The sequence below is a fragment of the Salmo salar genome, chromosome 11 (genome assembly GCF_965601325.2).
Source record: "Salmo salar chromosome 11, fSalSal1, whole genome shotgun sequence".
In the NCBI taxonomy this organism is placed as follows: domain Eukaryota; kingdom Metazoa; phylum Chordata; class Actinopteri; order Salmoniformes; family Salmonidae; genus Salmo; species Salmo salar.
The window spans coordinates 108938874-108965945 of record NC_138301.1 but is presented as its reverse complement, the minus strand read 5'-3'; the positions used below and the strand labels follow the sequence as shown (position 1 = coordinate 108965945).

Genomic DNA, 27072 nt, shown 5'->3' with positions numbered 1-27072 from the left:
CCCCCCCCCCCCCCCCTTACGCTGCTGCTACTCTCTGTTATTATCACTTTAATAACTCTACCTACATGTACATATTACTTCAATTACTTCGACTAACCGGTGCCCCCACACATTGACTCTATACCGATACCCCCTGTATATAGTCTTGCTATTGTTATTTTACTGCTGCTCTTTAATTATTTACTTTTATTTCTTATTTTTTAGGTATTTTTCTTAAAACTGTATTGTTGGTTATGGGCTTGTAAGTAAGCATTTCACTTTAAGGTCTACACCTGTTGTATTTGGCACGTGAAAAATACAAATGTATTTTATTTTCATTTTGACCAGTTCTTTTAGAGGACAAGGTCTCATAAAGAGCTTGCGTTAGATAAATGTCACAGGACCATGTGTGTCACCAGAGTGGGGGCCTGAGTCCTGACATCCAAAAAGCTTCCCTTTACTCTTAAACAGCCCTCTCCTTTGTGGCTTTGAGGACAACACTGTAATTCAGCAATATTGAGGAAATATTCATTATTCATAGCTTTCTAATTGTGTTTTGTTTTTACATGGGGAGCAGGACATTTGAGGAGGGTGGAGGAAGTGACTCCATAGATTTGGAGGATATACAACACATTCCAGATAGATTCCTTTCCTATATTCTCCATTTTGATGTTGGTTTGGTTTCACTTTAACATTACAATGCCACAGGTATCTGCCAAAATAATGGAAATACTTGAGTAAATGAGGAATACAAAGTTTATTGAAAGCAGGTGATTCCACACAGGTATGGTTCCCGAGTTAATTAAGCAATTAACATCCCATCATGCTTAGGGTCATGTAAACAAATTCTGGGCAGGCCATTATTTTGTCTACCATGGCTATAGGATGACAATGCCCCCATCCACAGGGCACGAGTGTATCAGTCACCAGATCTCAACCCAATTGAACACTAATGGGAGATTCTGGAGCAGCACCTGAAACAGTGTTTTCCACCACCATCAACAAAAAAACAAATTATGGAATTTCTCGTGGAAGAATGGTGTTGCATCCCTCCAACAGAGTTCCAGACACTTGTAGACTCTACTATGCCAAGGTGCACTGAAGCTGTTCTGGCCCAACGCCCAATTAAGACACTTTATGTTGATGTATCCTTTATTTTGGCAGTTACCTGTACATCAATCTACCCATTGCAACAACTCCACACTATCTCTACATAGAACCTTCAAGTACAACACTCTTTCATGAGGAACACTAATTAGGGCCCCCTGGGAAACACTGGGAAACACTCACCAAAACTTTGGTTCCTACCCTGTCACTACCAGTGTTGTTTGTATTGGGTATCTATGCTAGAGCAACAGGAAACATCTGAATGAAACACACCATTTCCTCCTTCTGCTTTAATGATTTGTATTTCTCGCCCAATATTTTTTTTTTAAATTATAGCATCCAATGATATGAAAAGGGAACAAATTTGAAAGATTTACCGGACATTTTCATACTTCACCCGCTGTTTTAGGGGAAAAAAACATGCAAAGACAAGTAGACAAACATCAGAACTGTAAATTTTTACACAAATACATGCATTCGTTTTTATTCACAAAACCAGTCCAATTTTCTAAATGAATACAAACATCGCTGTTGTTTTTAAAAGATGTAGCTACCAGCAACATAATTTAAAAAAATTAACAAATAAAAAATACAAATAAATTCATGTTTCAGTGCGTTCAAATGGGTAGACTCAGAACAAGTGCCTCCTAGTGATGTCGCCCTCTGTCCTCCTCATGCCAGACACAGTCGCTAGGGCCATAGGAACGTAAGGCTGCCAGTTTCACTAAATAAAAAGCTTGGAAATACAGGCGAGGAAAACACGGTTGGTTGGTTGGTTGGTTGGTTGGTTGGTTGGGGAGATTCCAGTGAGTTCTCTGGAGGTTAGGATCATCCTGCTAAAGAGTCCCCTAGACTTCTGCCCCATAGGATGAGAGTTGCTTTTTCATTTGAATCAGAAATCTGGATTTTTACATTTTGAAACATTTCCTTTTTCTTTTAAAAGACAACCATTGATCCGTTTCAAACTATATTCTTGCAACAATATAAATCATAAAATAGACAAGGGTTTAGATAAGAACAATGGTGCTAAATTACAATAGTGCCTGCCATTAGCCACTAGTTTTAAAATATAGCCATAAATGTACATTCTCTACACAAGTACTGTATCTTTCCACATGTGAACAACATTAACACCAAACACAGACATGTGTTGATTGTCCACACTCAGTCAGTCATTTCTGTTTAGCAATGAACAGTTCCATGTCTGAGCGACAGAAAAGACCTGCTGGAAACAGGACAAAATGTACCAAAATGGGAACATAGAAAAGGGAATGAATGAAAGTTGCCATAGATTATTTTCTTTATATTTAATTTTTGGTTCAAGGAATAATTAGGTGCATCCATTACTCAGTTGATTATTTTGTATCATTCCTGTTTCGTAATTTTTTTTTATATCTTTTTATTTGTTGTAAGTTTTCTTGTCAGCCAGTGTCCATGCCCGATACAATCGAAGCGAGAGTTGGCATTGCACTTGATCGCAGAGCTTTGGGTTTGTGTAGGTAAGGGTTAGAGTGGAGGGTCAGAGTCTTACTGGAACCACCGAAATGCTGCTCCTGTAGGAAGCATCACCTTCTTAGAGAAAAAAAAAGACAAAGGGAGAGAAGAGAGAAGGAGCGGGTTAGTGGACGCAGCTTGGAGAAGATAACACATCCCTAGACCCATCCTAAACTGCTACATCTGCAGTTTCTCTCTCTCTCTCTCTCCCTCTCTCTCCCTCTCTCTCCCTCTCTCTCCCTGGACATTTTTTTCCGCCAGTCTAATTATTGAATAGATTCAGACAACAACATGCTCATCAAATCTCCACATCAAACACATTAACAGACACCATCACCCTCCCTCCCTGCCCACTCTCTCTCTCTCTCTCTCTCTCTCTCTCTCTCTCTCTCTCTCTCTCTCTCTCTCTCTCTCATGGAAATCACTGCATCCCACACAGACATATCCCCCGCCATCCCGTACCCTCCCCTCCTCCCTCACCTCGCTCTGGCCGTCAACAGCCATGGCCATGGCCCTGGCTCCACGCGAAACCTGATATGGCACATTTATTATTTAGTCACCACGCAGTCACGTCCATCTCCCATGACACCACAGCGCTCTCACTGGTGACACTGCTCTCTCTGTTCCTCCCTCACTCTTCTCTCAGAGTGGGATCTCTAGCTCTGATTGCATTGCACTAGGCAGGGCAGGCACCAAAGCAATGCAGCTGCAGGGGTTGAGTGGTCGCCTGCCAGTCATAAGATAGAGGACCGCTGGGGCTCAAGCTCGGCTCAGACCTCGGAGCTGCAGCACGGCTGGCGTTCTGAGAAGCACAACTCTACTGCAGCACAAAATCTCACATGTTAGCTAGCACTGCCTGGAGCCAGTCAGAGGCAGCTCGAAAAACACTCATACACCCACGCAAACACACTCACTTCCTCACACACACTTACACACACACCTACATACACGGAAATACATAAAATAGCACAAGAACAATATACTTATCACACTGATAAACCACAAAGCTGATGCTACAGCTAGCTTTGTGGTTTATTAGTCGATGTCAATGTAGTAACTTAAAATAAATCACAGACTACACAAAACAATTCAGAATACGGGGAAAATAGTATTGGAAAAATAAAAGGAGAGTCGCACACTCTAAGACCTCAGATACAATCATTTTATAACCTACATTTCGACACTCAAGCTGTCTTCATCAGGGTATAGAAAGAGAGAGGGCGAGGAGGAAGACAGAAAGAGAAAGGGGGAGGAGAGAAAGAGAGAGGCGAGAAAGAGAGAGGGGGAGGAGAGAAAGGAGGAGGACAGAAAGAGAGAAGGGGAGGACAAGGAGAGAAATAAAATAGTATTTAACATAATCAACTTTTCTCTTCTGTCATATCATTTTCACTTTGGAATATTCACAACACTAAAAAAGCAAGGAGGTCAAGCTGGTGCAAGGGCCATAAGCACCTCACTAATGACCTTTCACCTATGACACTCAGGCACCTAGACGCTAAGCTCAATACCCTTTTCATTGTGAACTCACCAATGACTTATTAAAGGAAAAACAATCTGAGCCAACACCTGTGACCTCCATTCTGCATAAACATGATTGTTTGTCATGTCTGGCTAAGGGGGAAGGGGCTCCCAAGGTCACGATCCTTTCCAGGCGTCCATTTCAATGTCCAGCATCTCAATCTCTGTTTATTGATTTTACTATGAACATGTTGCTGTTACGTTCCTCAATGGACACTGCATTTAGCCTACACTTCCCCAACCCAGGGGCCTGCTAGCCTTGCTCTAGCACGGTTAGCAGAACATTTCATACTCCGAAATGTGGCTCCAGTATCTAATTTGCTATCTTATTTGTTCTGACATAGTGTGACTCTGTTAGGGACAGCTGATCCAGGACCAGCCCATAGGGGAACATTCTCTTTAGAGCAGAGCATTAGGCTAAATACTCCCATCAATCACTTCCCATTGGACAGCCCCAGGTCCACTGGTAACAAGAACCCTTTCACCTGTGACTGTGATGTCAACTCGCCCCTCCCATCTCATAGGTTGGCTAAGAGAGTTAATAACTCCACTGCTGTCTGTCTGTCTGTCTGTCTGTCTGTATGTCTGTGTCTGTATTTCTGTATGTCTGTCTGACTGTACTTGTCTGTCCTACTCCTACTAGTTTCTGTGTCGGCCTGGCAACATGCCTACTGATCAGTGTGTCTCTGTGTCAGTCTGCATGACAGTGTGTCTCTGTGTCAGTCTGCATGCCTGTGTGTGTCTGTGTCAGTCTGCATGCCTGTGTGTCTCTGTCAGTCTGCATGCCTGTGTGTCTCTGTGTCAGTCTGCATGCCTGTGTGACTCTGTGTCAGTCTGCATGCCTGTGTGTGTCTGTGTCAGTCTGCATGCCTGTGTGACTCTGTGTCAGTCTACATGTCTGTGTGTCTCTGTGTCAGTCTGCATGTCTGTGTGAGGGGGTAACAACACTCAGTGAAAGCTCTTTGGCTCAGTGTCTGCATGCCTCAAACTGGCCATGTCATGTCACCACACATTTAATACCTGTAGTGGGTCGGCTGGATCTGTCCTCTGACCATGATGCATCAACACAGACGGAACAGACAGACAGACGGAACAGACAGACGGACAGACGGACAGACAGACAGACAGACAGACAGACGCGGACAGACGGACAGACGGACAGACGGACAGACGGACAGAACAGACGGACAGACGGACAGACGGACAGACAGACAGAAAGGACAGACAGACAGACAGACAGACAGACAGACAGACAGACAGACAGACAGACAGACAGACAGACAGACAGACAGACAGACAGACAGAACAGGTTTTAACAAATAAACTAACACATATCCAGCAGACCAATCAGCAGACCAGAGTACAGAAACACACTAGCATTAAAAGAAACACATAACCAAACAAATATAAACTCATGTTGACATAAAACCAAAACTTCTCTCTCTCACCGACAAAGCAAACACCAACCGTGAGACTGAGACTAGTGGTGAAAACTCAGACATGCAGCAGAAAGGAAGTGTATCTCGTGGGCTTTATTTATTTCCATTCAAACGTAGCATTCCAAAAATAAATCCAGACATCTTGGGCCAGCGAGGTGTGAAGAGGCAAAAGCCCCGGCACGCTAAGGCCCCGGCACGCTAAGGCCCCGTCACGCTAAGGCCCCGGCACGCTAAGGCCCCGGCACGCTAAGGCCCCGGCACGCTAAGGCCCCGGCACGCTAAGGCCTCGTCACGCTAAGGCCCCGGCACGCTAAGGCCTCGGCACGCTAAGGCCCCGGCACGCTAAGGCCCCGTCACGCTAAGGCCCCGTCACGCTAAGGCCTCCGCATGCTAAGACCTCGCCAGGCTATTGCTTGGCACTTCAACACCTCGACACTCTTAACGCCTCGGCACACTAAGGCCTTGGCACGTTAAAGCCTCGGCACACTAAGGCCTCTGCACGCTAAGGCCTCGGCACGCTAACGCTTGGCACTAAACGGCTCGGCACGTTAAAGCCTCGGCACACTAAGGCCTCAGCACGCTAAGGCCTCAGCACGCTAAGGCCCCGGCAGGCTAACGTTTGGCACTCTAACTCCTCGGCACTCTTACGCCTCGGCACGCTAAGGCCTCGGCATGCTAAGGCCTCGGCACGCTAAGGCCCCGGCACGCTAAGGCCCCGGCACGCTAAGGCCTCGGCACGCTAAGGCCTCGGCACGCTAAGGCCTCGGCACGCTAAGGCCCCGGCAGTCTAAGGCCTTGGCACGCTAAGGCCCCGGCACGCTAAGGCCTCGGCACGCTAAGGCCCCGGCAGTCTAAGGCCTTGGCACGCTAAGGCCCCGGCACGCTAAGGCCTCGGCACGCTAACGTTTGGCACTCTAACGCCTCGACACTCTAACGCCTCGGCACTCTAAGGCCCCGGCACGCTAAGGCCTCGGCACGCTAACGTTTGGCACTCTAACGCCTCGACACTCTAACGCCTCGGCACTCTAAGGCCCCGGCACGCTAAGGCCCCGTCACGCTAAGGCCTCCGCATGCTAAGACCTCACCAGGCTATTGCTTGGCACTTCAACACCTCGGCACTCTTAACGCCTCGGCACACTAAGGCCTTGGCACGTTAAAGCCTCGGCACACTAAGGCCTCTGCACGCTAAGGCCTCGGCACGCTAACGCTTGGCACTAAACGGCTCGGCACGTTAAAGCCTCGGCACACTAAGGCCTCAGCACGCTAAGGCCTCAGCACGCTAAGGCCCCGGCAGGCTAACATTTGGCACTCTAACTCCTCGGCACTCTTACGCCTCGGCACGCTAAGGCCCCGGCAGGCTAACGTTTGGCACTCTAACGCCTCGACACTCTAAGGCCCCGGCACTCTAAGGCCCCGGCACGCTAAGGCCCCGGCACGCTAAGGCCTCGACACGCCACCTCCCCTTACTCTGTTTTTATGGCCATCTTTAGGCTGCCATGAGGTTTCCATGGAAACCATCATCAAAGCACAGAGCCGCCGGCCTCTCTCCCTATTCTCACATAAACACACCACATCGGACCGCATCAACTTCAAATAATGTACGCTAACAATATACACTAACAATAAAAAGACTAACAATTACAAATGTGTCATAAAGGAATCATAAATATGTTATCAAAAGGATTGATTAAAAACAACAATTTTTTTCCCTGATTTTGGGCGTCTGAAGAGGTTAAAACAAACCAAGCATCAAAATACTGAATCACATGACACATCTTTACAACACACACGCACACACTATAAGCACTATGGCTAAGTGATCTCCATCCATTAGCATCCCTGTTAGACAGTGGACTGCGTGCACGTGAGATGTGACTCTCTGGGGCTGTTTCTAGACCCCAGCTCAAGCTAACAGCAGATGACAGACTGTGGTATGCTGCTTACGAGCCGGATCGGATGACCATGGTCCTCCATTTTGTCCCAGGTGCTGCCCAGGTGCCCCTGAACATGTCCTAACCTCAGTGACCAGGAGGGTTGAGGGGGGATGGGCAATATGTTTAACCATTTCATAATGCCCCAGTTAACAGAACATAAAACAGAGTAACTTAGATAATGCTATCTGTACTGTTTACAGTGTGGTAATACTTGATAGGGAAATATGGATTCATAGTACAAGCAATGTTATTTTCTGTAGAGCCTGAAAGAACACCCTCCATCGGCAATATGAATGGCAGTCCTCTCAGACAAGCGCCAATAAATGATCAACGTGAACACATAAATCTGTAAGATCAATGTAGGATACATGGGCATATATCAGATGTGTTATTGTACACAATATGTCTTCTGTCATTATTCTCACCTTTGACCTGGTGTTATGACATCACTCTGACTGACTGACTGCAAGACTATTCTCTGACCTCTTGGCCTGTTGCTCAAGGCTGACCCTGACACAGAACAGTTCCAGCCAGGATTGGTCTGCTAGTGCAGATGAGGCACACCATTGACTCAATCTGAAGAAGTCAACAGTTCATTTGAAGATAAACTATTCCAAAACGTAAATGCTAAACAGATTATTATTACATCAAGTCCCGCGCTATGGCCATAATGTTGGTGTGTGACAAAACATAACAACGACAAACAATCTGATTCCATTAGCTGCGTACAATTCTAAAAACTATGTGACATCGATCAATTAGAAACTGAGATTAGTTTGTGTGATTCTTTCTTTTGGTTTGGGAGAACAAATGCAGACATTAACTTCATAGTAAAGGCTGCAGTCATTGTTGTTGATCTGATGCCGTGAACGACTGACTGGTGGTCACTGCTACCATGTGAACAACAGCAGCATACTGTCAATCAATAACATACAATAAGTCCTATTACCAACACACATTCACAAGCATCTGAGTACATCAGCGAACCCTTTCAGAGTAAGGTAGGAATGTTGACAGTGAAATCATAAGAGTTGACATTTAAAAATGGAATCCTGTCTTGATTACAAAAGTCACAACTAGCTAACATGCGGGTCAAGCCTTGATTAATCTGTTGTTGCACGTCTGCTTGGAGCGCAACTCTTTACGACCAGATTACACAAACTGATCACCCTCTGTCTCATGAACGTGAGTGTTGTAGCATTGCATAGTACATACAGCCATAGGGGATATTCCGGATGTATTCTACAGACTGTATTTTGGCCAAAATAGTCATTATCACAAGAAAGAATTTAAAATGTGTGATAATTAATTTGTGAACATGCGGACATTGTTAGAAAGCACACTTGTCATGATCTGGACAGCATTGTCTACTAGCATAGCTCATATAATATATGTCTGCATCCTTACAGGAAGAACAGGATGCTAAAAGACAGAAGACGGCAGAGCCTAATCATATCAACCTTGTATTTACATCTTAAAAAGCAACAATAAATGAATCTGACCATTTTTTATGTGACGGTCGCGTCCTCTGTATAATTAATGGAGATCAGTTGCTTTACTCATCTTATTAACGGTAATTCATCATTGCATAAAGTCATCATGACAATTGAGGGTCATATAAATCACCTGATAACATGCCATGGCAATATACCAAAATATTGTCATGGATGTTATGTCATTTTGTCATTGCGTGTTTATGACATCTTTATACAGTACTGGCTTTAATTGTCAAATTAAGTGGTTTAAAAACAGAATGTAATATGCCACATGAACTTTACAGAGGAAAAGAGTCCTGTGCTACTGAGGTGACCCAAAAGACAAGTTTGGAGGCCATTTAGCCAAACGGGCGTGCCACAGGAGAAAGGGAGAGGGAGAGAGGGGGGCGCCTGTACCACAATGACACCTGGTGCTGCAGATGACAGCCCCATGGCCAGATGGACCATGTCACACACATACACACACACATTCTGCCACAGCCATCAAATACCCACAAGCACACACAATTACACTATATATACAAATGTATGTGGACACCCCTTCAAATTAGTGGATTCGGCTATTTCAGCCACACCCGTTGCTGACCGGTGTATAAAATCGAGCACACAGCCATGCAATCTCTATAGACAAACATTAGCAGTAGAATGCCCATACTGAAGAGCTCAGATGCCACCTTTCCAACAAGTCAGTTCATCAGATTTCTGCCCTGCTAGAGCTGCCCCGGTCAACTGTAAGTGTTGTTATTGTGAAATGGAAACGTCTAGGAGCAACAACGGCTCAGCCGTGAAGTGGTAGGCCACACAAGCTCACAGAACGGGACCGCAAAGTGCTGAAGAGCGTAGTGCGTAAAAATCGCCTGTCCTCAGTTCCATTACTCACTAGGAGTTCCAAACTGCCTCTGGAAGTAACGTCAGCACAAGAACTGTTTCCATGGCCAAGCAGCCGCACAGAAGCCTAAGATCACCATGCGCAATGCCAAGCATCGGCTAGAGTGGTGTAAAGCTCACCGCTATTGGACTCTGGAGCAGTGGAAACCTATTCTCTGGAGTGATAAATCACGCTTCACCATCTGGCACTCAGACAGACAAATCTGGGTTTGGCGGATGCCAGGAGAACACTACCTGCCCCAATGCATAATGCCAACTGTAAAGTTTGGGGGAGGAGGAATAATGGTCTGAGGCAGTTTTTCATGGTTTGGGCTAGACCCCTTAGTTCCAGTGAAGCCTCCAGTATTTATGCTGCAGTAGTTTATGTGTCGGGGGGCTAGGGTCAGTCTGTTACATCTGGAGTATTTCTCTTGTCTTATCCGGTGTCCTGTGTGAATTTAAATATGCTCTCTCTAATTCTCTCTTTCTGTCTTTCTCTCGGAGGACCTGAGCCCTAGGACCATGCCTCAGGACTACCTGGCATGATGACTCCTTGCTGTCCCCAGTCCACCTGGCCGTGCTGCTGCTCCAGTTTCAACTGTTCTGCCTGCGGCTATGGAACCCTGACCTGTTCACCGGACGTGCTTGTTGCACCCTCGACAACTACTATGATTATTATTATTTGACCATGCTGGTCATTTATGAACATTTTAACATCTTGACCATGTTCTGTTATAATATCCACCCGGCACAGCCAGAAGAGGACTGGCCACCCCTCATAGCCTGGTTCCTCTCTAGGTTTCTTACTAGGTTTTGCCTTTCTAGGGAGTTTTTCCTAGGGAATTTTTCCTAGCCACCGTGCTTCTTTCACCTGCATTGCTTGCTGTTTGGGGTTTTAGGCTGGGTTTCTGTACAGCACTTTGAGATATCAGCTGATGTACAAAGGGCTATATAAATAGATTTGATTTGATTTGAAGGGAAATCTTAACGCTACAGAATACAATGACATTATAGACGATTCAGTGCTTTCAACTTCGTGGAAACAGTTTCAGCATGACAATGCCCCAGTGCACAAAGTGAGGTCCATACAGAAATGGTTTGTTGAGATCGGTGTGGAAGAACTTGATTGGCTTGCACAGAGCCCTCACCTCAACCCATCAAACATCTTTGGGATGAATTGGAACGCCAACTGCGAGTCAGGCCTAATCGCCCAACATCAGTGCCCGATCTCTATAATGCTCTTGTGGCTGAATAGAAGAAAGTCCCCGCAGCAATGTTCCAACATCTAGTGGAAACCTTCCCAGAAGAGTTGAGGCTGTTATAGCAGCAAAGGGGGGACAAACTGTATATTAATGCTCATGATTTTAGAAGGAGATGTTCGACGAGCAGGTGTCCACATACTTTTGGTCATGTAGTGTATGTTCTACCACACACATAATACCCATGAAAAACATATACACACAAACAGTATCACGCACTGCCACACTCAAACACACACTGTCAAACACACACCTACAAATACACAAACTCTCAAAATCCTAAATAGCCCATCGACATTCTCTGTCACATCTCTCTCTATTTCTATCTCCTCGTTCCTACTCGTGCATACCCACAAGGCAATACTCATTTTGCAACATATGCACACAATCTCACACACACACACATTTGTGTGAACTGCTAAACACGCAATGACCCCCAATTAAGAAAGTCTTTCCATCTGTTTTGTGAGGGGGTAAAATGAGAGCTGTGTATCATGGGTATGGACAAGGGGATGTTCATTCAGGGCGTGCGCTGCACTGCGGAGGACAGACTAAAGAGACCCCATGGTGCATTTCTACTCCTCCCCCTCCCCACCACCTGTCATTCCCTTGCCCAGCCAAAGCACTGCCCTACCAAAAAGCCCCTCCACACCCCTCTACTTAACCCTTCACTTTGGAGCTATATCCACACTGTGCAAAGAAATCAGAAAAGTGCCACACTCCATACATACACGTATAAAGTTTAATGGTTAATGTACATTCCAAACACTCTTTCCAACCCTATGCCCCATCCTGCCTGACCCCTCTGTATCCCTCTGTGACCCTATGTGTCCCTCTGTGATCTTCTGTCCTTCTTTGTCCCTCTGTGACACTCTGAATCCCTCTGTGACCCTATGTGTCCCTCTGTGAGCTTCTGTCCTTCTTTGTCCCTCTGTGACACTCTGAATCCCTCTGTGACCCTATGTGTCCCTCTGTGACCTTCTGTCCTTCTTTGTCCCTCTGTGACACTCTGAATCCCTCTGTGACCCTATGTGTCCCTCTGTGACCCTATGTGTACCTCTGTGACCCTACGTGTCCCTCTGTGACCCTATGTGTCCCTCTGTGACCCTCTGTGACCCTCTGTATCCCTCTGTGACCTTCTGTGTCCCTCTTTGTCCCTCTGTGACCCTCTCTCTATGACATCTCCAGCTCTGTCTCCTCACTGAACTCTTACCTCCAGAGTGGCAGATGGTTTCTTTTTCAGCTCATCACATTTGCGGAACTTGCAGATCTGGTGGCCCGTTTTGCGGTTCCGGCAGCTGCTGCACGTCTCGCAGTTAATTCGCCGACGGCAGGGCTGGCACATGCCGCAGCGTTTCCGCTTCTTTTTGCCGGAGTTGATGGCGGAGGCCAGCTCGCTCTGCGCCGGGTACTCAGCCAGGCCGGCCATGTGCAGAGCGCTGTCGGCCAGGAACACGCCGGCCGGTGTCATGATAAACAGTCCCGGATTGAACGGGAAGCCGCCTCCCACACCGTACGGGAAGTCTGCAATACCGCCAATGGAGTCCGCAGCAGACGCACCATCCAAGTCGTTTGCCCCTGAGATTGAATCGCTACCCCCCATCCCCATCCCCATGCCCCCCGGCAGCAGCATGTGCTCCATCCCAGCCCTCTTTAACAGCACCGCCGCCTGGGCAAAGTGCAGCAGGCCGTTCTGTCCTTCCAGGACCTGCTCCAGGGTCCGGTCCAGCTTGGCTGCCGCCAGCGCTGAGACAGTGGGCTGGGGCTGTGGGGGTGGCTGGGGCTTGGCCGGGTGGCTCTTGGCCTCTCCATTGTGGTGTGCGTGTCCATTAGTGTTGGTGGGGCAGGCGGCTGTGTACTGGGAGAGGGTGCGAGACCTCTTAAGGCTCTTACTCAGGGGCTCACTGATGATGCCACTGCGGTTCCTGCGCTCGATGACAGGGACATCCTCACTGCAGCTGCTTCGCTCTAGGGCCTCGGCTGTCCGGTCTCGGCTTCCCTCCGACCGTCCGCTAGACATGTTCCAGTACGTGCAGGGCTGGGGGGGCGGGCGGGAGGGGGAGCCGAGAGGTTCTCACAGTCTGTTCTGAGCCCAGGTGAGGTGGCGCCTCCCCACTGTGGACGAATCGGACAGGCAGGCCTTAGAGCCCTTGTGCTCTGTCTAAACTTCAGCCCTCATCCACATCCTTCCACTGTCAACCTACAAACTGGCACAGGGAGAGAGAAGGGTCCTTCAATAACAGGCTCAGTGTTGGACCTAGACAGCATCTTAGTAAACAACAGACTCCGTTACATAAGACAGCTACTCTGCCATTCCTTTATGTTACCTGTTTATTAGATTGAACACAGCTAAAAAGCCAATGAGGCAGCTCCGTTTGATAGTATGTATCCCAAACATCTCATAACCACTAATAGCCAGGAAAGATGAGTCCACTTACACAACTTAAAGTTCATCAAGCCCCCCAGCTACAATACACAATAAGACAAATAAGAATATTCAGAACATAGCAAAACATGAAAATACTAAATGACAGTGACAGGAGAGAAAAGGCACTTCTATGTATTCTACTCCCAATTTGACCGATGTACAATACTAAATCCCACCCTTTAGGGATAGGTTGAATGTAGCTATTGTATTTCCCAGAAGAAAACCAAGAGAAGCTGGCCTGTGGATGGTCACACTTTCCATCAAAGGGATTTGAAACAATCATTCCCACACGCTACACACAGACAAAATTAAAATCCATTTCACATGAATTAAGACTTCAGACCATGAACAATCCCCATTTTGACATCACTATCTCCTAATAACAGAAACTTAGTCTTAGTGGTGGTGAATCTGCTGGTAAGGGCCACACCTCTTGGTTTTAAAGGATATACGGAAATCAAATCAAATCATAATAATTAAGCAGATGTTATTGAGGGTGTAGTCGGAATGCTTGTGTTCCTAGCTCCAACAGTGCAATAGTACAGAACAATTCACAACAATACACACATATCTAAAAATATATGTTAAACATTTATTTAACTTATTAGGCGTTGACCTATTTTGCATAATATATTCACTTGTATATTCAGATATTTGAAGAAAAAACACAAAAACAGCCATACACAAAGATATATATATTTTTTAAACACACAGGTTGACCACTTACAACACAGTAAGTACATTGGTTATTATTCTTGATTACATCATCAACCCTCCAACCACAAAACATATAGAAGATTGTAATGTAGTATTTATATAACTCATCATCATTATGACTTGTGGATGCCCTACATTTCTGTCCGATTAGCTATATTCACATGTAATGGCATAGCCTATGATAATCAATAATGTTGTACTCAAAAAGAAAATATGCACAGATACACTACATGGCCAAAAGTATATGGACACCTGCTCGTCGAACATCTCATTCCAAAATCATGAGCTATAACAGCCTCCACTCTTCTAGGAAGCCAATTCATCCTAAAGGCATTTGATGGGGTTGAGGTCAGGGCTCTGTGCAGGCCAATCAAGTTCTTCCACACCGATCTCGACAAATCATTGAATCGTCTAGAATGTAATTCTATGGTGTAGCATTAAGATTTCCCTTCACTGGAGCTAAGGGACTTAGATCGAACCATGAAAAACAACCCGACGAAAAGTATTGTGCTGAAGTTGTTTCCAGAGGCAGTTTGGAACTCACTGAGCTCTTCAGTATGGGCCATTCTACTGCCAATATTTGTCTATGGAGATGGCATGGCTATGTGCTCAATTTTATACACCTGTCAGGAACGGGTGTGGCTAAAATAACCGAATCTACAAATTTGAATGTAGTGCAGTGTCATAGAAGGTATGATTGGTTGATATTTCATCTCCTAAGTGAAAAGTGTGCCCCCTTTCTGATTTTCTCTGTTTTTGCATATATTTTTTTTGTGAATGTTATCAGATCTTCAACCAAAACCTAATATTAGATAAAGGGAACCTGAGTTTTCAAATAATAAAAAAATATACAGCTGAAGTCGAAGGTTTACATACACCTTAGCCAACTACATTTAAACTCAGTTTTTCACAAAAATTCCCTGTCTTATGTCAGTTAGGATCACCACTTTATTTTAAGAATGTGAAATGTCAGAATAATAGTAGAGAGAATAATTTATTTCAGCTTTTATTTATTTCATCACATTCCCAGTGGATCAGAAGTTTACATACACTCAATTAGTATTTGGTAACATTGCCTTTAAATTGTTTAACTTGGGTCAAATGTTTCGGGTAGCCTTCCACAAGCTTCCCACAATAAGTTGGGTGAATTTTGGCCCATTCCCCCTGACAGAGCTGGTGAAACTGAGTCAGGTTTGTAGGCATCCTTGCTCGCACACGATTATTCAGTTCTGCTCACAAATTTTCTAAAGGATTGAGGTCAGGGCTTTGTGATGGCCACTCCAGTACCTTGACTTTGTTGTCCTTAAGCCATTTTGCCACAACTTCGGAAGTATGCTTGAGGTCATTGTCCATTTGGAAGACTTTGCAACCAAGCTTAAACTTCCTGACTGATGTCTTGAGATGTTGCTTCAATGTATTTACATCATTTCCCTCCCTCATGATGCCATCTATTTTGTGAAGTGCACCAGTCGCTCCTGCAGCAAAGCACCCCCACAACATGATGCTGCCACCCCCGTGCTTCACGGTTGGGATGGTGTTCTTCGGCTTGCAAGCCTCCCCTTTTTCCTCCAAACATAACGATGGTCATTATGGTCTAACAGTTCTATTTTTGTTTCATCAGACCAGAGGATATTTCTCCAAAAACTACAATCTTTGTTCCCATGTGTAACAGTGTAGGTTCCGTCCCTCTCTTCGCCCCAACCCGGGCTCGAACCAGGGACCCTTGCACACATCAACAACTGACACCCCATGAAGCATCGTTACCCATCGCGCCACAAAAGCCACGGCCCTTGCAACGCATGGGGAAACCCTACTTCAAGTCTCAGAGCGAGTGACGTCACTGATTGAAATGCTATTAGCGTGCACCACCGCTAACTAACTAGCCATTTCACATCGGTTACACTCACCCCCCCTTTGACCTCCTCCTTTTTCCGCAGCAACCAATGATCCGGGTCAACAGCATCAATGTAACAGTGTAGGTTCCGTCCCTCTCTTCGCCCCAACCCGGGCTCGAACCAGGGACCCTTGCACACATCAACAACTGACACCCACCGAAGCATCGTTACCCATCGCAAGGGGAAACCCTACTTCAAGTCTCAGAGCGAGTGACGTCACTGATTGAAATGCTATTAGCGCGCACCACCGCTAACTAACTAGCCATTTCACATCGGTTACACATGTGCAGTTGCAAACCGTAGTCTGGCTTTTTTATTGCAGTTTTGGATCAGTGGCTTCTTCCTTGCTGAGCGGCCTTTCAGGTTATGTCGATATAGGACTCATTTTACTGTGGATATAGATAATTTTGTACCTGTTTCCTCCAGCACCTTCACAAGGTCCTTTGCTGTTATTCTGGGATTGATTTGCACTTTTCGCACCAAAGTACGTTCATCTCTAGGAGACAGAACACGTCTCCTTCCTGAGCGGTATGACGGCTGCGTGGTCCCATGGTGTTTATACTTGCGTACTATTGTTTGTACAGATGAATGTGGTACCTTCAGGCGTTTGGAAATTGCTCCCAAGGATGAACCAGACTTGTGGAGGTCTACAACTTTTTTCTGAGGTCTTGGCTGATTTCTTTAGATTTTCCCATGATGTCAAGCAAAGAGGCACTGAGTTTGAAGCTAGGCCTTGAAATACATCCACAGGTACACCTCCAATTGACTCAAATGATGTCAATTAGCCTATCAGAAGCTTCTAAAGCCATGACATCATTTTCTGGAATTTTCCAAGCTGTTTAAAGGCACAGTCAACTTAGTGTATGTAAACTTCTGACCCATTGAAATTGTGATACAGTGAATTATAAGTGAAATAATTTGTCTGTAAACAATTGTTGGAAAAATTACTTGTGTCATGCACAAAGTAGATGTCCTAACTGACTTGCCTAAACTATAGTTTGTTAACAAGAAATTTGTGGAGTGGTTGAAAAACAAGTTTTAATGACTCCAACCTATGTGTATGTAAACTTCCCACTTCAAGTGTATTCTTATTTTATGTATTTAATTAACAAAGATATGCAACATGCAGTTCACCTGTGTGAAAAAGTAATTGCCCCCTTACACTCAATAACTGGTTGTGCCACATTTAGCTGCAATTACTCCAACCAAACGATCCTGCTTGTTTCAGGGGCATTGGGTGTTCCGTAACTTTATTTATGAAATAAATGAAATAAGTATGTAATTGTTGTATTATTTGTTCACTTAGGTTCCCTTTATCTCATATTAGGTTTTGGTTGAAGATCTCATAACATTCAGTATCAAAAATGTGACTCTTTTCAGGAATCTAGACATGTCGCGCGTCACTACTTCACAGGAGCGGAATTTGAACGTAACATTTATTTCTTTATCAAAATGTGTTTTTTGGCAAAAATGCCTTCTGGAACATGTGAACTTTCATGTGCCTTAATATCAAACTTGTATGCCATCTGTAAATACGAATAAAATTGTTAAATTACGAGCCTAGTTTGTTTAGCCATGGAAAAGGGCAGGAACCTCCCCGCTAGCCATGATTGGCTGAGATAATGGATGGGCTGGACATGCAGAGAGGTGAGTTCGATTGGTCTGCCATGTAGCACGCTTCTGTCTATAACATGAGCTGCTCAGTATGTGTAGGTAATCCTTTCTAACATGGCTTTTTTGAAAGATATTACGAAGAACTGCAAAGTGTTGCTAATGCTCTCCACGTTCTGGAGGACCGAGTTTTGAAATCAGTGGAATGCCCGGTGGAAGCAAAATATGATAACTAAGGAGATGGAGAAAATTCTGGCATTTGATTGCAAATATGCGGAGGGAGTCGAAAAGAGATCACACTGAAGGCTGTTGTATAAAACACTGTTCTCCGGATTAAATCTTCAGGCTAAGGGCAACCATGGCATCCGTGAACAAGAGGAAGAAGCGTTCATCCATGTATACGGGTAAGAGAGTCTAGCTAGCTACATTTTCAGATATTATAGGTTTCTCATTTTGTCAGAAAGTGGTTTTTATTGCAAGTTAAAGTGTACTGTTAGCTAGCTAGCTAATGTTAGCTGGCTGGCTGGCTGGCTCGCTAGCTAACGTTACGTGTATGATCTGTGTCAAAATATTATTCGTTTCTCAGATCCATTTGTATTGCTAGTTATAGCCTAATGTTAGCTAGCTAACTAACACTGAACCTAGTTGGTTAGCTTTAGCTACCTGTATATTCATGAAGGGTGGTAACGTTATGAGTTGTGATTATGGTTCATTGTTAGCTAGCTTTCTAGCTACATGTATAAACAAAAGACCTACTGTATCCTGTGCATGTGACAAAAAAAACTTGGATTTTATTTGATATAGTGTGTATTTACCAGAGACGGTAATGTGAAGGGCAACATGACCTGCACCAAAGTCAAATTACGATATAACGTTAGGCCAATGAGACAGTGTCCAAGTTCCAAAATTCTCCGGTAGAATGCCCTGCTTTTATTTCGTCACACTCACAACCGTAACCTACTTTCTGTAATTAGCTCGCCATTAACTTGTATATAATGATCTTCTTGTGAGTTTATTTTCCTGTAATAATGAAAACAAATTAGCTAAAGTGAAGACATTGTCAGCTATATGATATGGTCATTACTTGAACTGGCTAGCCAGCTAACTTAACGTTAGCTAGCTAGCTAACAATCTAGAAACAAACCAAAACATTGTTTAGAAAGTTGCTTTTAGTTGCCTGGTTTGCTAGATTGACATATACTAAATTCCTTTTTAAACGGATGGGTTTGTTGGTGTTAAAATACACCAGTTCTGCTATTTTGGACCACCATGCTGCTGATGTCATGCAGCCTGTCGTTTTTGTGTCTATACTTTTAAATAACCACAATGACAACTTTGATGTCAGACCACAATAGAATGTTCAAGATATCACTGCGACAATTGTATACGACATGTCGATAGACGTAGTATAAACCAGCCTTTAGTCTTGAAATCTTTGGTTGTTTAGTATCCTACCGTACCCACTCTGTTTAGCACATGGCCTCAAATGTGATTCCTTAACCTGTTAGGGCTAGGGGGCAGTATTTGCACGGCTGGATAAAAAGAATGTACCCGATTTAATCTGGTTACTAATCCTACCCAGTAACTAGAATATGCATATACTTATTATATATGGATAGAAAACACTCTAAAGTTTCTAAAACTGTTTGAATGGTGTCTGTGAGTATAACAGAACTCATTTGGCAGGCAAAACCCTGAGACATTTTCTGACAGGAAGTGGATACCTGATGTGTTGTATTACCTTTAAACCTATGCCATTGAAAAACACAGGGGCTGAGGAATATTTTGGCACTTCCTATTGCTTCCACTAGATGTCACCAGCCTTTACAAAGTGTTTTGAGTCTTCTGGAGGGAGATCTGACCGAACAAGAGCCATGGAACGATGATGGCCCATTAGACACCTGGCGCGCGAGTTCATGTTGGGTACCCTCGTTCCAATACGTTATAAAAGAGTATGCATTCGTCCACCTTGAATATTATTCATGTTCTGGTTAAAAAAGGCCCTAATGATTTATGCTATACAACGTTTGACATGTTTGAACGAACGTAAAGATATATTTTTCCCCTCGTTCATGAAGTGAAGTCCGGCGGGCTTAGATCATGTGCTAACAAGACGGAGATTTTTGGACATAAATGATGAGCTTTTTTGAACAAAACTACATTCGTTATGGACCTGTGATACCTGGAAGTGACATCTGATGAAGAGAATCAAAGGTAATGCATTATTTACATAGTATTTTCGATTTTAGATCTCCCCAACATGACGACTAGTCTGTATCGCAACGCGTATTTTTCTGGGCGCAGTGCTCAGATTATTGCAAAGTGTGATTTCCCAGTAAGGTTATTTTTAAATCTGGCAAGTTGATTGCGTTCAAGAGATGTAAATCTATAATTCTTTAAATGACAATATAATATTTTACCAATGTTTTCTCATTTTAATTATTTAATTTGTGATGCTGATTTCACTGCCGGTTATTGGAGGGAAACGATTTCCTCAACATCAATGCCATAGTAAAACGCTGTTTTTGGATATAAATATGAACTTGATAGAACTAAAAATGCATGCATTGTCTAACATAATGTCCTAGGAGTGTCATCTGATGGAGATTGTAAAAGGTTAGTGCATCATTTTAGCTGGTTTTATGGTTTTGGTGACCCTGTCTTTGAATTGACAAAACATTACACACAACTCTTGTAAATGTACTGTCCTAACATACTCTAAATTTATGCTTTCGCCGTAAAACCTTTTTGAAATCGTAAAACGTGGTTAGATTAAGGAGATGTTTATCTTTCAAAGGGTGTAAAATAGTTGTATGTTTGAAAAATTTGAATTTTGACATTTATTTGGATTCAAATTTGCCGCTCTTGAAATGCACCTGCTGTTGATGGAGTGCACCACGGGGGGGACGCCTGCGTCCCACCTAGCCCATAGAGGTTAACCTGTTAGGGCTAGGGGGCAGTATTGACACGGCCGGATAAAAAACGTACCGGATTTAATCTGGTTACTACTCCTGCCCAGTAACTAGAATATGCATATAATTATTGGCTTTGGATAGAAAACACCCTAAAGTTTCTAAAACTGTTTGAATGGTGTCTGTGAGTATAACAGAACTCAAATGGCAGGCCAAAACCTGAGAAGATTCCATGCAGGAAGTGGCCTGTCTGACAAGTTGTGTTTCATCTTGGCTCTTTTTATTGAAGACTCAGGATCTTTGCTCTAACGTGACACTTCCTACGGCTCCCATAGGCTCTCAGAGCCCGGGAAAAAGCTGAACGATATCGAGGCAGCCTCTGGCTGAAACACATTATCGCTTTTGGCAAGTGGCCGATCAGAGTACTATGGGCTTAGGCGCGTGCCCGAGTCGACCGAATGCTTTATTTTCTTTCGTCTGTTTACCTAAACGCAGATTCCCGGTCGGAATATTATCGCTTTTTTATGAGAAAAATGGCATAAAAATTGATTTTAAACAGCGGTTGACATGCTTCGAAGTACGGTAATGGAATATTTAGAATTTTTTTGTCACGAATTGCGCCATGCTCGTCACCCTTATTTACCCTTTCGGATAGTGTCTTGAACGCACGAACAAAACGCCGCTGTTTGGATATAACTATGGATTATTTTGAACCAAACCAACATTTGTTATTGAAGTAGAAGTCCTGGGAGTGCATTCTGACGAAGACAGCAAAGGTAATAACATTTTTCTTATAGTAAATCTGACTTTGGTGAGTGCTAAATTTGCTGGGTGTCTAAATAGCTAGCCCTGTGATGCCGGGCTATCTACTGAGAATATTGCAAAATGTGCTTTCACCGAAAAGCTATTTTAAAATCGGACATATCGAGTGCATAGAGGAGTTCTGTATCGATAATTCTTAAAATAATTGTTATGCTTTTTGTGAACGTTTATCGTGAGTAATTTAGTAAATTCACCGGCAGTGTTCGGTGGGAATGCTAGTCACATGCTAATGTAAAAAGCTGGTTTTTGATATAAATATGAACTTGATTGAACAAAACATGCATGTATTGTATAACATAATGTCCTAGGGTTGTCATCTGATGAAAATCAAAGGTTAGTGCTGCATTTAGCTGTGGTTTGGGTTTATGTGACATTATATGCTAGCTTGAAAAATGGGTGTCTGATTATTTCTGGCTGGGTACTCTGCTGACATAATCTAATGTTTTGCTTTCGTTGTAAAGCCTTTTTGAAATCGGACAGTGTGGTTAGATTAACGAGAGTCTTGTCTTTAAAATGGTGTAAAATAGTCATATGTTTGAAAAATTGAAGTTTTTGCATTTTTTAGGTTTTTGAATAACGCGCCACGGGATTACACTGGCTGTTACGTAGGTGGGACGATTTGGTGCCACCTACCCTAGAGAGGTTAAAGAGATGGGTGGGGCTAAGGCTGAAGAGGGTGTGAACCATGCTGAATGGGTGTAGCCAAAAAAGAGCTCTCCAGTAGGTACACCAAAAAATTCAAGGGCCATTTTTTTCAAAAGTGGTGTTACAAGTTTATCAACTTTCAAAACAGAATTACTTTCCCAACTTCCTCAACTGTAGTGTATGATATACCATTTTCTAGCTCTAAGTTTCTATTTTTATCCAATGTGAAAAACACTTTCAAATGTTGCTACATAAGACCGAATCGAGCAGGTCGGTCACAAATATGCAAAAGTAGAGAAAATTAGAAAGGGGGCAAATACTTTTTCACAGCACTATATGTTTATGTCTCCTTCCTTGAAGATTTTTTGCCAGAAGTTCACTGTTCTAGACTCTGCCTATTATACATTTCCCTGACAGTGTGGTGCGTCTCAATTGGTAGAGCATGGAGCTTGCAACACACCGGTTGTGGGTTCATTTCCTATTGGGGACCAGTATAGAAAAAAAGTATGAAAAATGTATGCACTCACTACTGTAAGCCACTCTAGATAAGAGCATCTGCTAAATGACTAAAATGTAAATGTGACTAAACATAATTGATCACGTCTATAAATACAACTAGATATCAGCACTTACTGTAGTGTTGGTTGGCTCTTTTAAATGTTCCTTGACAGTCCCTCTGCGGAAATATGCTGTTATTCACTATGAGCCCATTTAATGTCCACAATCCAATTGAAAAATTACACACTTATTGGGTGGGTATTTTTTCCATTCATAAATTAAAATGGACTGAGATGAATTTGACTCCAATGCTTTATTCAGAGTGTGTACTGAATAAACTGAAACATCCCAATGGCCAGCCTCCTATGAAGACACTATCCTACTATTCCACTGACCTGTCCCCACTCACAAACAAGCACCTCCCTGAGAAAAGCTGAAGAAATGGCCGGGCCAGTCCTTATATGGGAAACAAAGGGAAGGGGTGGGAGAGAGCATTGGGGGGGGGGGGGGGTGCAGCATGTGGAAATTGGAAGGCCAGAATTAGTGGGAGGTAAAGCTTCAAAGGCAGGAGCACAGCCCCCGCATTCTCACCAGCTCAGGGGTCCGTGGCGCCAACGGACCCCTGAGCCAGCCCCTCAGCCCCTCAGCTCCTCACTCTCCTGCTTCGAGTCTGAACAGGGCTCTGCTCTATCTCGCTCACACTGCTGCAGGGCCACCCGCCTGCTACACTGACATATACAGTATGTCTGTGTGTCTCTTTCTTCCTGGTGTCCTAGTCTCACTCCATCAAACTCAGAGTGTCTCTCTGTCTGACCCATATCCCTCACACTCTCTCCATCTCCATCAGACATGAACATGTCATTCATAGTCTATCTTTTCCCACCATCTCAGTCCCTCTTTCACAGTCTACCATTCCTCTTCCAATGTCAATGACTCTATAACAGCCTACATCCCTCCTCCATGTCATTCACAGTCTCTCCCTTCATGTTTTCACCCTCTCTTAATATCACTCTCACTCTGTTCCTCCTCCATGTCATTTACATGCTCCCTATGCATTTAAATGCCAGCGGTCTAACGCACTGCATCTCAGTGTTAGAGGCGTCACTACAGACCCTGGTTCGATCCCGGGCTGTATCCCAACCGGCTGTGATCGGGAGTCCCATAGGGCCCGGGAGTCCCAATTGGCCAAGCATTGTCCGGGTTAGGGGAGGGTTTAGCCGTCATTGTAAAATAAGAATTTGTTCTTAACTGACTTTCCTAGTTAAATAAAGGTTCAATAAAATGTTTAAAATAATATCTTCCAAGCCCCTAGACTGAACTTCACAGTCTCTCTTCTATGTCACTCAACAGTCCCCCCAGTTTCTGTAACCAATCACTGTATTCTCTCTGAATAGAATTATCCCAAATTCTGCTACTGCTAAGATGATGATGATAATGATGATGATAATGATGATGATTAGAAAAATAAAGAATGATTGCATAATGAGGAACAGGCTGGTTATATTACTGGGAAAAGGTTATGTGTATCCATTGTTATATGATAAAAAGAAATGCACCAATGTCTTACATATTAAAGAAATACAGTGTTGTTTGTGTAGACATTGTTGTTGTTTACATCTTCCTCAATGACGTCATTAGCATCATGCCAGTAGCAGCCTAAGGATCTATAAAGGCTATCTATACTTTCTGCAGTTATGACTTCTACCACAGCTCCTTTTGTATCACCCAACTAGTCTACTTCTCCTGGTAGCATCACAAATAGGACTGCCACTATCAAACATAATAACACTTTCCCACTATGCTTTCACCGAAGCACCTACTCTCCCCCCTTATATAGGTCTACTCTACATTGATTACGTCAGTGGGAGCTGCTGGAGACATGGCTCGTGCTTCCTCCCTGGAGCTCAGCGCGCGGCGGTAATTGGCCCCTCTCGGCTGAATAACCATCCCGAACAGTCTGACCATACAGACTCCCCAAGGCCAACGAGAAGGGGTACTGTATGGAATCTATAAGCATAATGGACATACCCACTAAAATAATTCAAACATCTTTGGAATATTCAAGTTAAAAAAAAGTCACACTCAAGTTATGATATAGGCCTATGACTAATTTAGATGTTTAGAACATATCATAATATTCTTCCAAATATTTTTGTATTCATAAATTATTAATTAGGCCTATAAAAAAATGCCTGACTGTAAATATATGCGAGTTTCAAAAGTAGGCTAGATAATACTGTCAATATGGCACTTTTCAAATACTGTATGTATTCATAAATAAATAGACCCAGTCATGTCTGTCATCAATCGTGAAACCAAAACATCTGACAACAAGCCAAAAAGTTTAATATTTTATGGGACGTTGCCAGATAGCTCGGCTATAGGCTACTTATTAGTTCAGGTAATGCAGAGCCAAATGCAACACTTCCCTCCAGACCGCGGTCACGCAGACACTCACACATATCTTCCTAGCCCCCTCTCTCAACCACCCCCTCCCTGCTCTGACTCACACACGAGCAGTCACGCACTCACGTCACACTCACTCACTCACAGACACACACACAGTCACATTTGTGCACGAGACCCATTGAAGTTTATAAGGAACAGAATTAAATATCCCACAACCTGCTGCGCCTTTCTGTTTCTTTTCCATTCCCGAGTTAAAATAGTCAAAATTGTATGCATGCCACTGTGTGTTAAATCGTGACTAATTTACAAGAACATGAAGCCCATACGAGCGCCACTGCCGGTGGCGGATTGCGGCAGTACCAGGGGGTCGCGATAAATCCCGGCTTGCAACTGCTATGTCACGGGGACATCGCGCGCAGGAGACTGGCTGGTCGTCGCATGCGGAACAATGAAGAACAAACATGTTCCTCTACAATAAAATCACTCTGAGAACAACTGGCATACTGTTCTTAGGATAAGTATAGGCTATGCACGAACTAAATCATAAACAAATTAAACAATATTGCTCTTTTTCATCCATTAGGCATTTTCACAAAAACATTTGTTGATGATTAAAGAGAACACTGCAGAAAACAAAGTTCAGTTTCGATTTATCTCCAGGTAAAGAGATGCCTCATCACCACCTGTCATTAAAAGCATAACATTCATAAACATAATCAAGATCCAATGCAAAGTGCCATAATTTCAATGGAAAACATTTAAGTGGAGCGTCAAGTTTCTTGGAGCGCACGTCATTAACAGATGATTCACACTTTCAATTTTCACCCCTAAAAATCTTTGAATGAAAGAACCGCTCTCCACAATATCTACAAACATTTTCTGCATTGACAACATTATCCGAGGAAAATTAGCAAATGAGAATGGCAGAGCAGAATGACCATTATGGACATTCTAACCCAAAAACAGCGTGTGCATCATTTCACATGCGTCTGAGAGCCGAGAATCCTAATTGTATCTAATATTAAAGCACAAAAATACCTTTTGTCTAGACTCAATGATCTGAAACCACGGTCTCTGCGGTGCCAGCGTATGGTCTGCACCAGCACGTTTGAGGGTATAGATAGAAGAACCATTCTCCCATTCCCCTAGTTAACTTGATCGTTAGGAAGATGACATCCCAACTTTCAGCAGACTTCGACAAAGTATGATCCCCCCTCCCTCCCTCTTATGTAGCCTATCTGCATATTTGCAAACACGGGCCCTTTTTTATTCGCACCTACCAAACCAGAACGAAGAGGAGGGGAGGGCTCCCACTGTCCAAGCGGACCGTCTCCAAGCCTACCGTAGAGATTGATGTAAAAAAAAAAAAGAAAGACAACCTTACACTAAACCAACTGAATTAATATACTCCTAGCCTGTATAGAACAAGAGAGAAATAGAATAATACATTATTGTAAAACGTACTTTCTCGGAAGCTGAGCGTGCGGGCTCTCCAACCTTTCGATTCTCGCAATCCCACCTCTACATCCCCGCTCGCGGAGAAGAACATGCAAACACATTTCATAGATTTTTGGAGCTTCGCGGAAAAACCGAACTGGATTTTTCAGCGTAGAGACAGCTAGGCTAATAATATATCGCCAAAACCTTTTAAAATATAGAGATGTATTTCCCTCCTCGACGCTTTTAGGTTCTCGACTTTGAATATTCAAGGGTCGCGTGATGAAGAACATGTTTGTTATTAAAGCTTTACATGAGTATGCCTCTGAGATGCATTTTACTAGCTGTTGTGTAATCAGTGCATATGCACAATATGATTTTCTCTCTGTATGAGCGCAAGTTGATATTTCGTCATACCACTTTAAGACTAAACTTTCCTTCAACACATTCATGTTTACAGATAACTTTAACAGTGCAATCCAAAAATATGGAAACATACCCAAATGTGAATATTGAACATGTTGAAAGCTAATATTTTTCGTGGGCTACAGTAGGCCAATTATTTGATTTTCATTGATGAACATAGACTAAGCCTACATTGGTGT

The 27072-nt window shown here is 43.6% G+C and overlaps 1 protein-coding gene across 6 annotated transcripts; it reads right to left on the bottom strand.

Moving 5' to 3' along the window:
* Positions 1 to 1361: 1361 nt before the first annotated feature.
* On the bottom strand, positions 1362 to 26650 carry LOC106563628 (CXXC-type zinc finger protein 5). 6 transcript variants are annotated; one of them, XM_014129382.3, is made up of 4 exons: positions 26495 to 26593; positions 26311 to 26368; positions 12307 to 13300; positions 1362 to 2658 (listed from the first exon to the last, which is right to left on the bottom strand). In XM_014129382.3, the coding sequence occupies exons 3-4, from the start codon at positions 13111 to 13113 to the stop codon at positions 2614 to 2616; spliced, it is 852 nt and encodes a 283-aa protein (XP_013984857.1). In that variant the 5' UTR covers positions 13114 to 13300; positions 26311 to 26368; positions 26495 to 26593; the 3' UTR covers positions 1362 to 2613. The 6 variants fall into 6 exon arrangements, with proteins under 6 accessions (XP_013984857.1, XP_013984854.1, XP_013984853.1 ...); XM_014129379.3 differs by lacking the exon at positions 26311 to 26368 and having other exon boundaries at positions 26495 to 26650; XM_014129378.3 differs by having other exon boundaries at positions 26311 to 26584.
* Between the last annotated feature and the right edge of the window lie 422 nt (positions 26651 to 27072).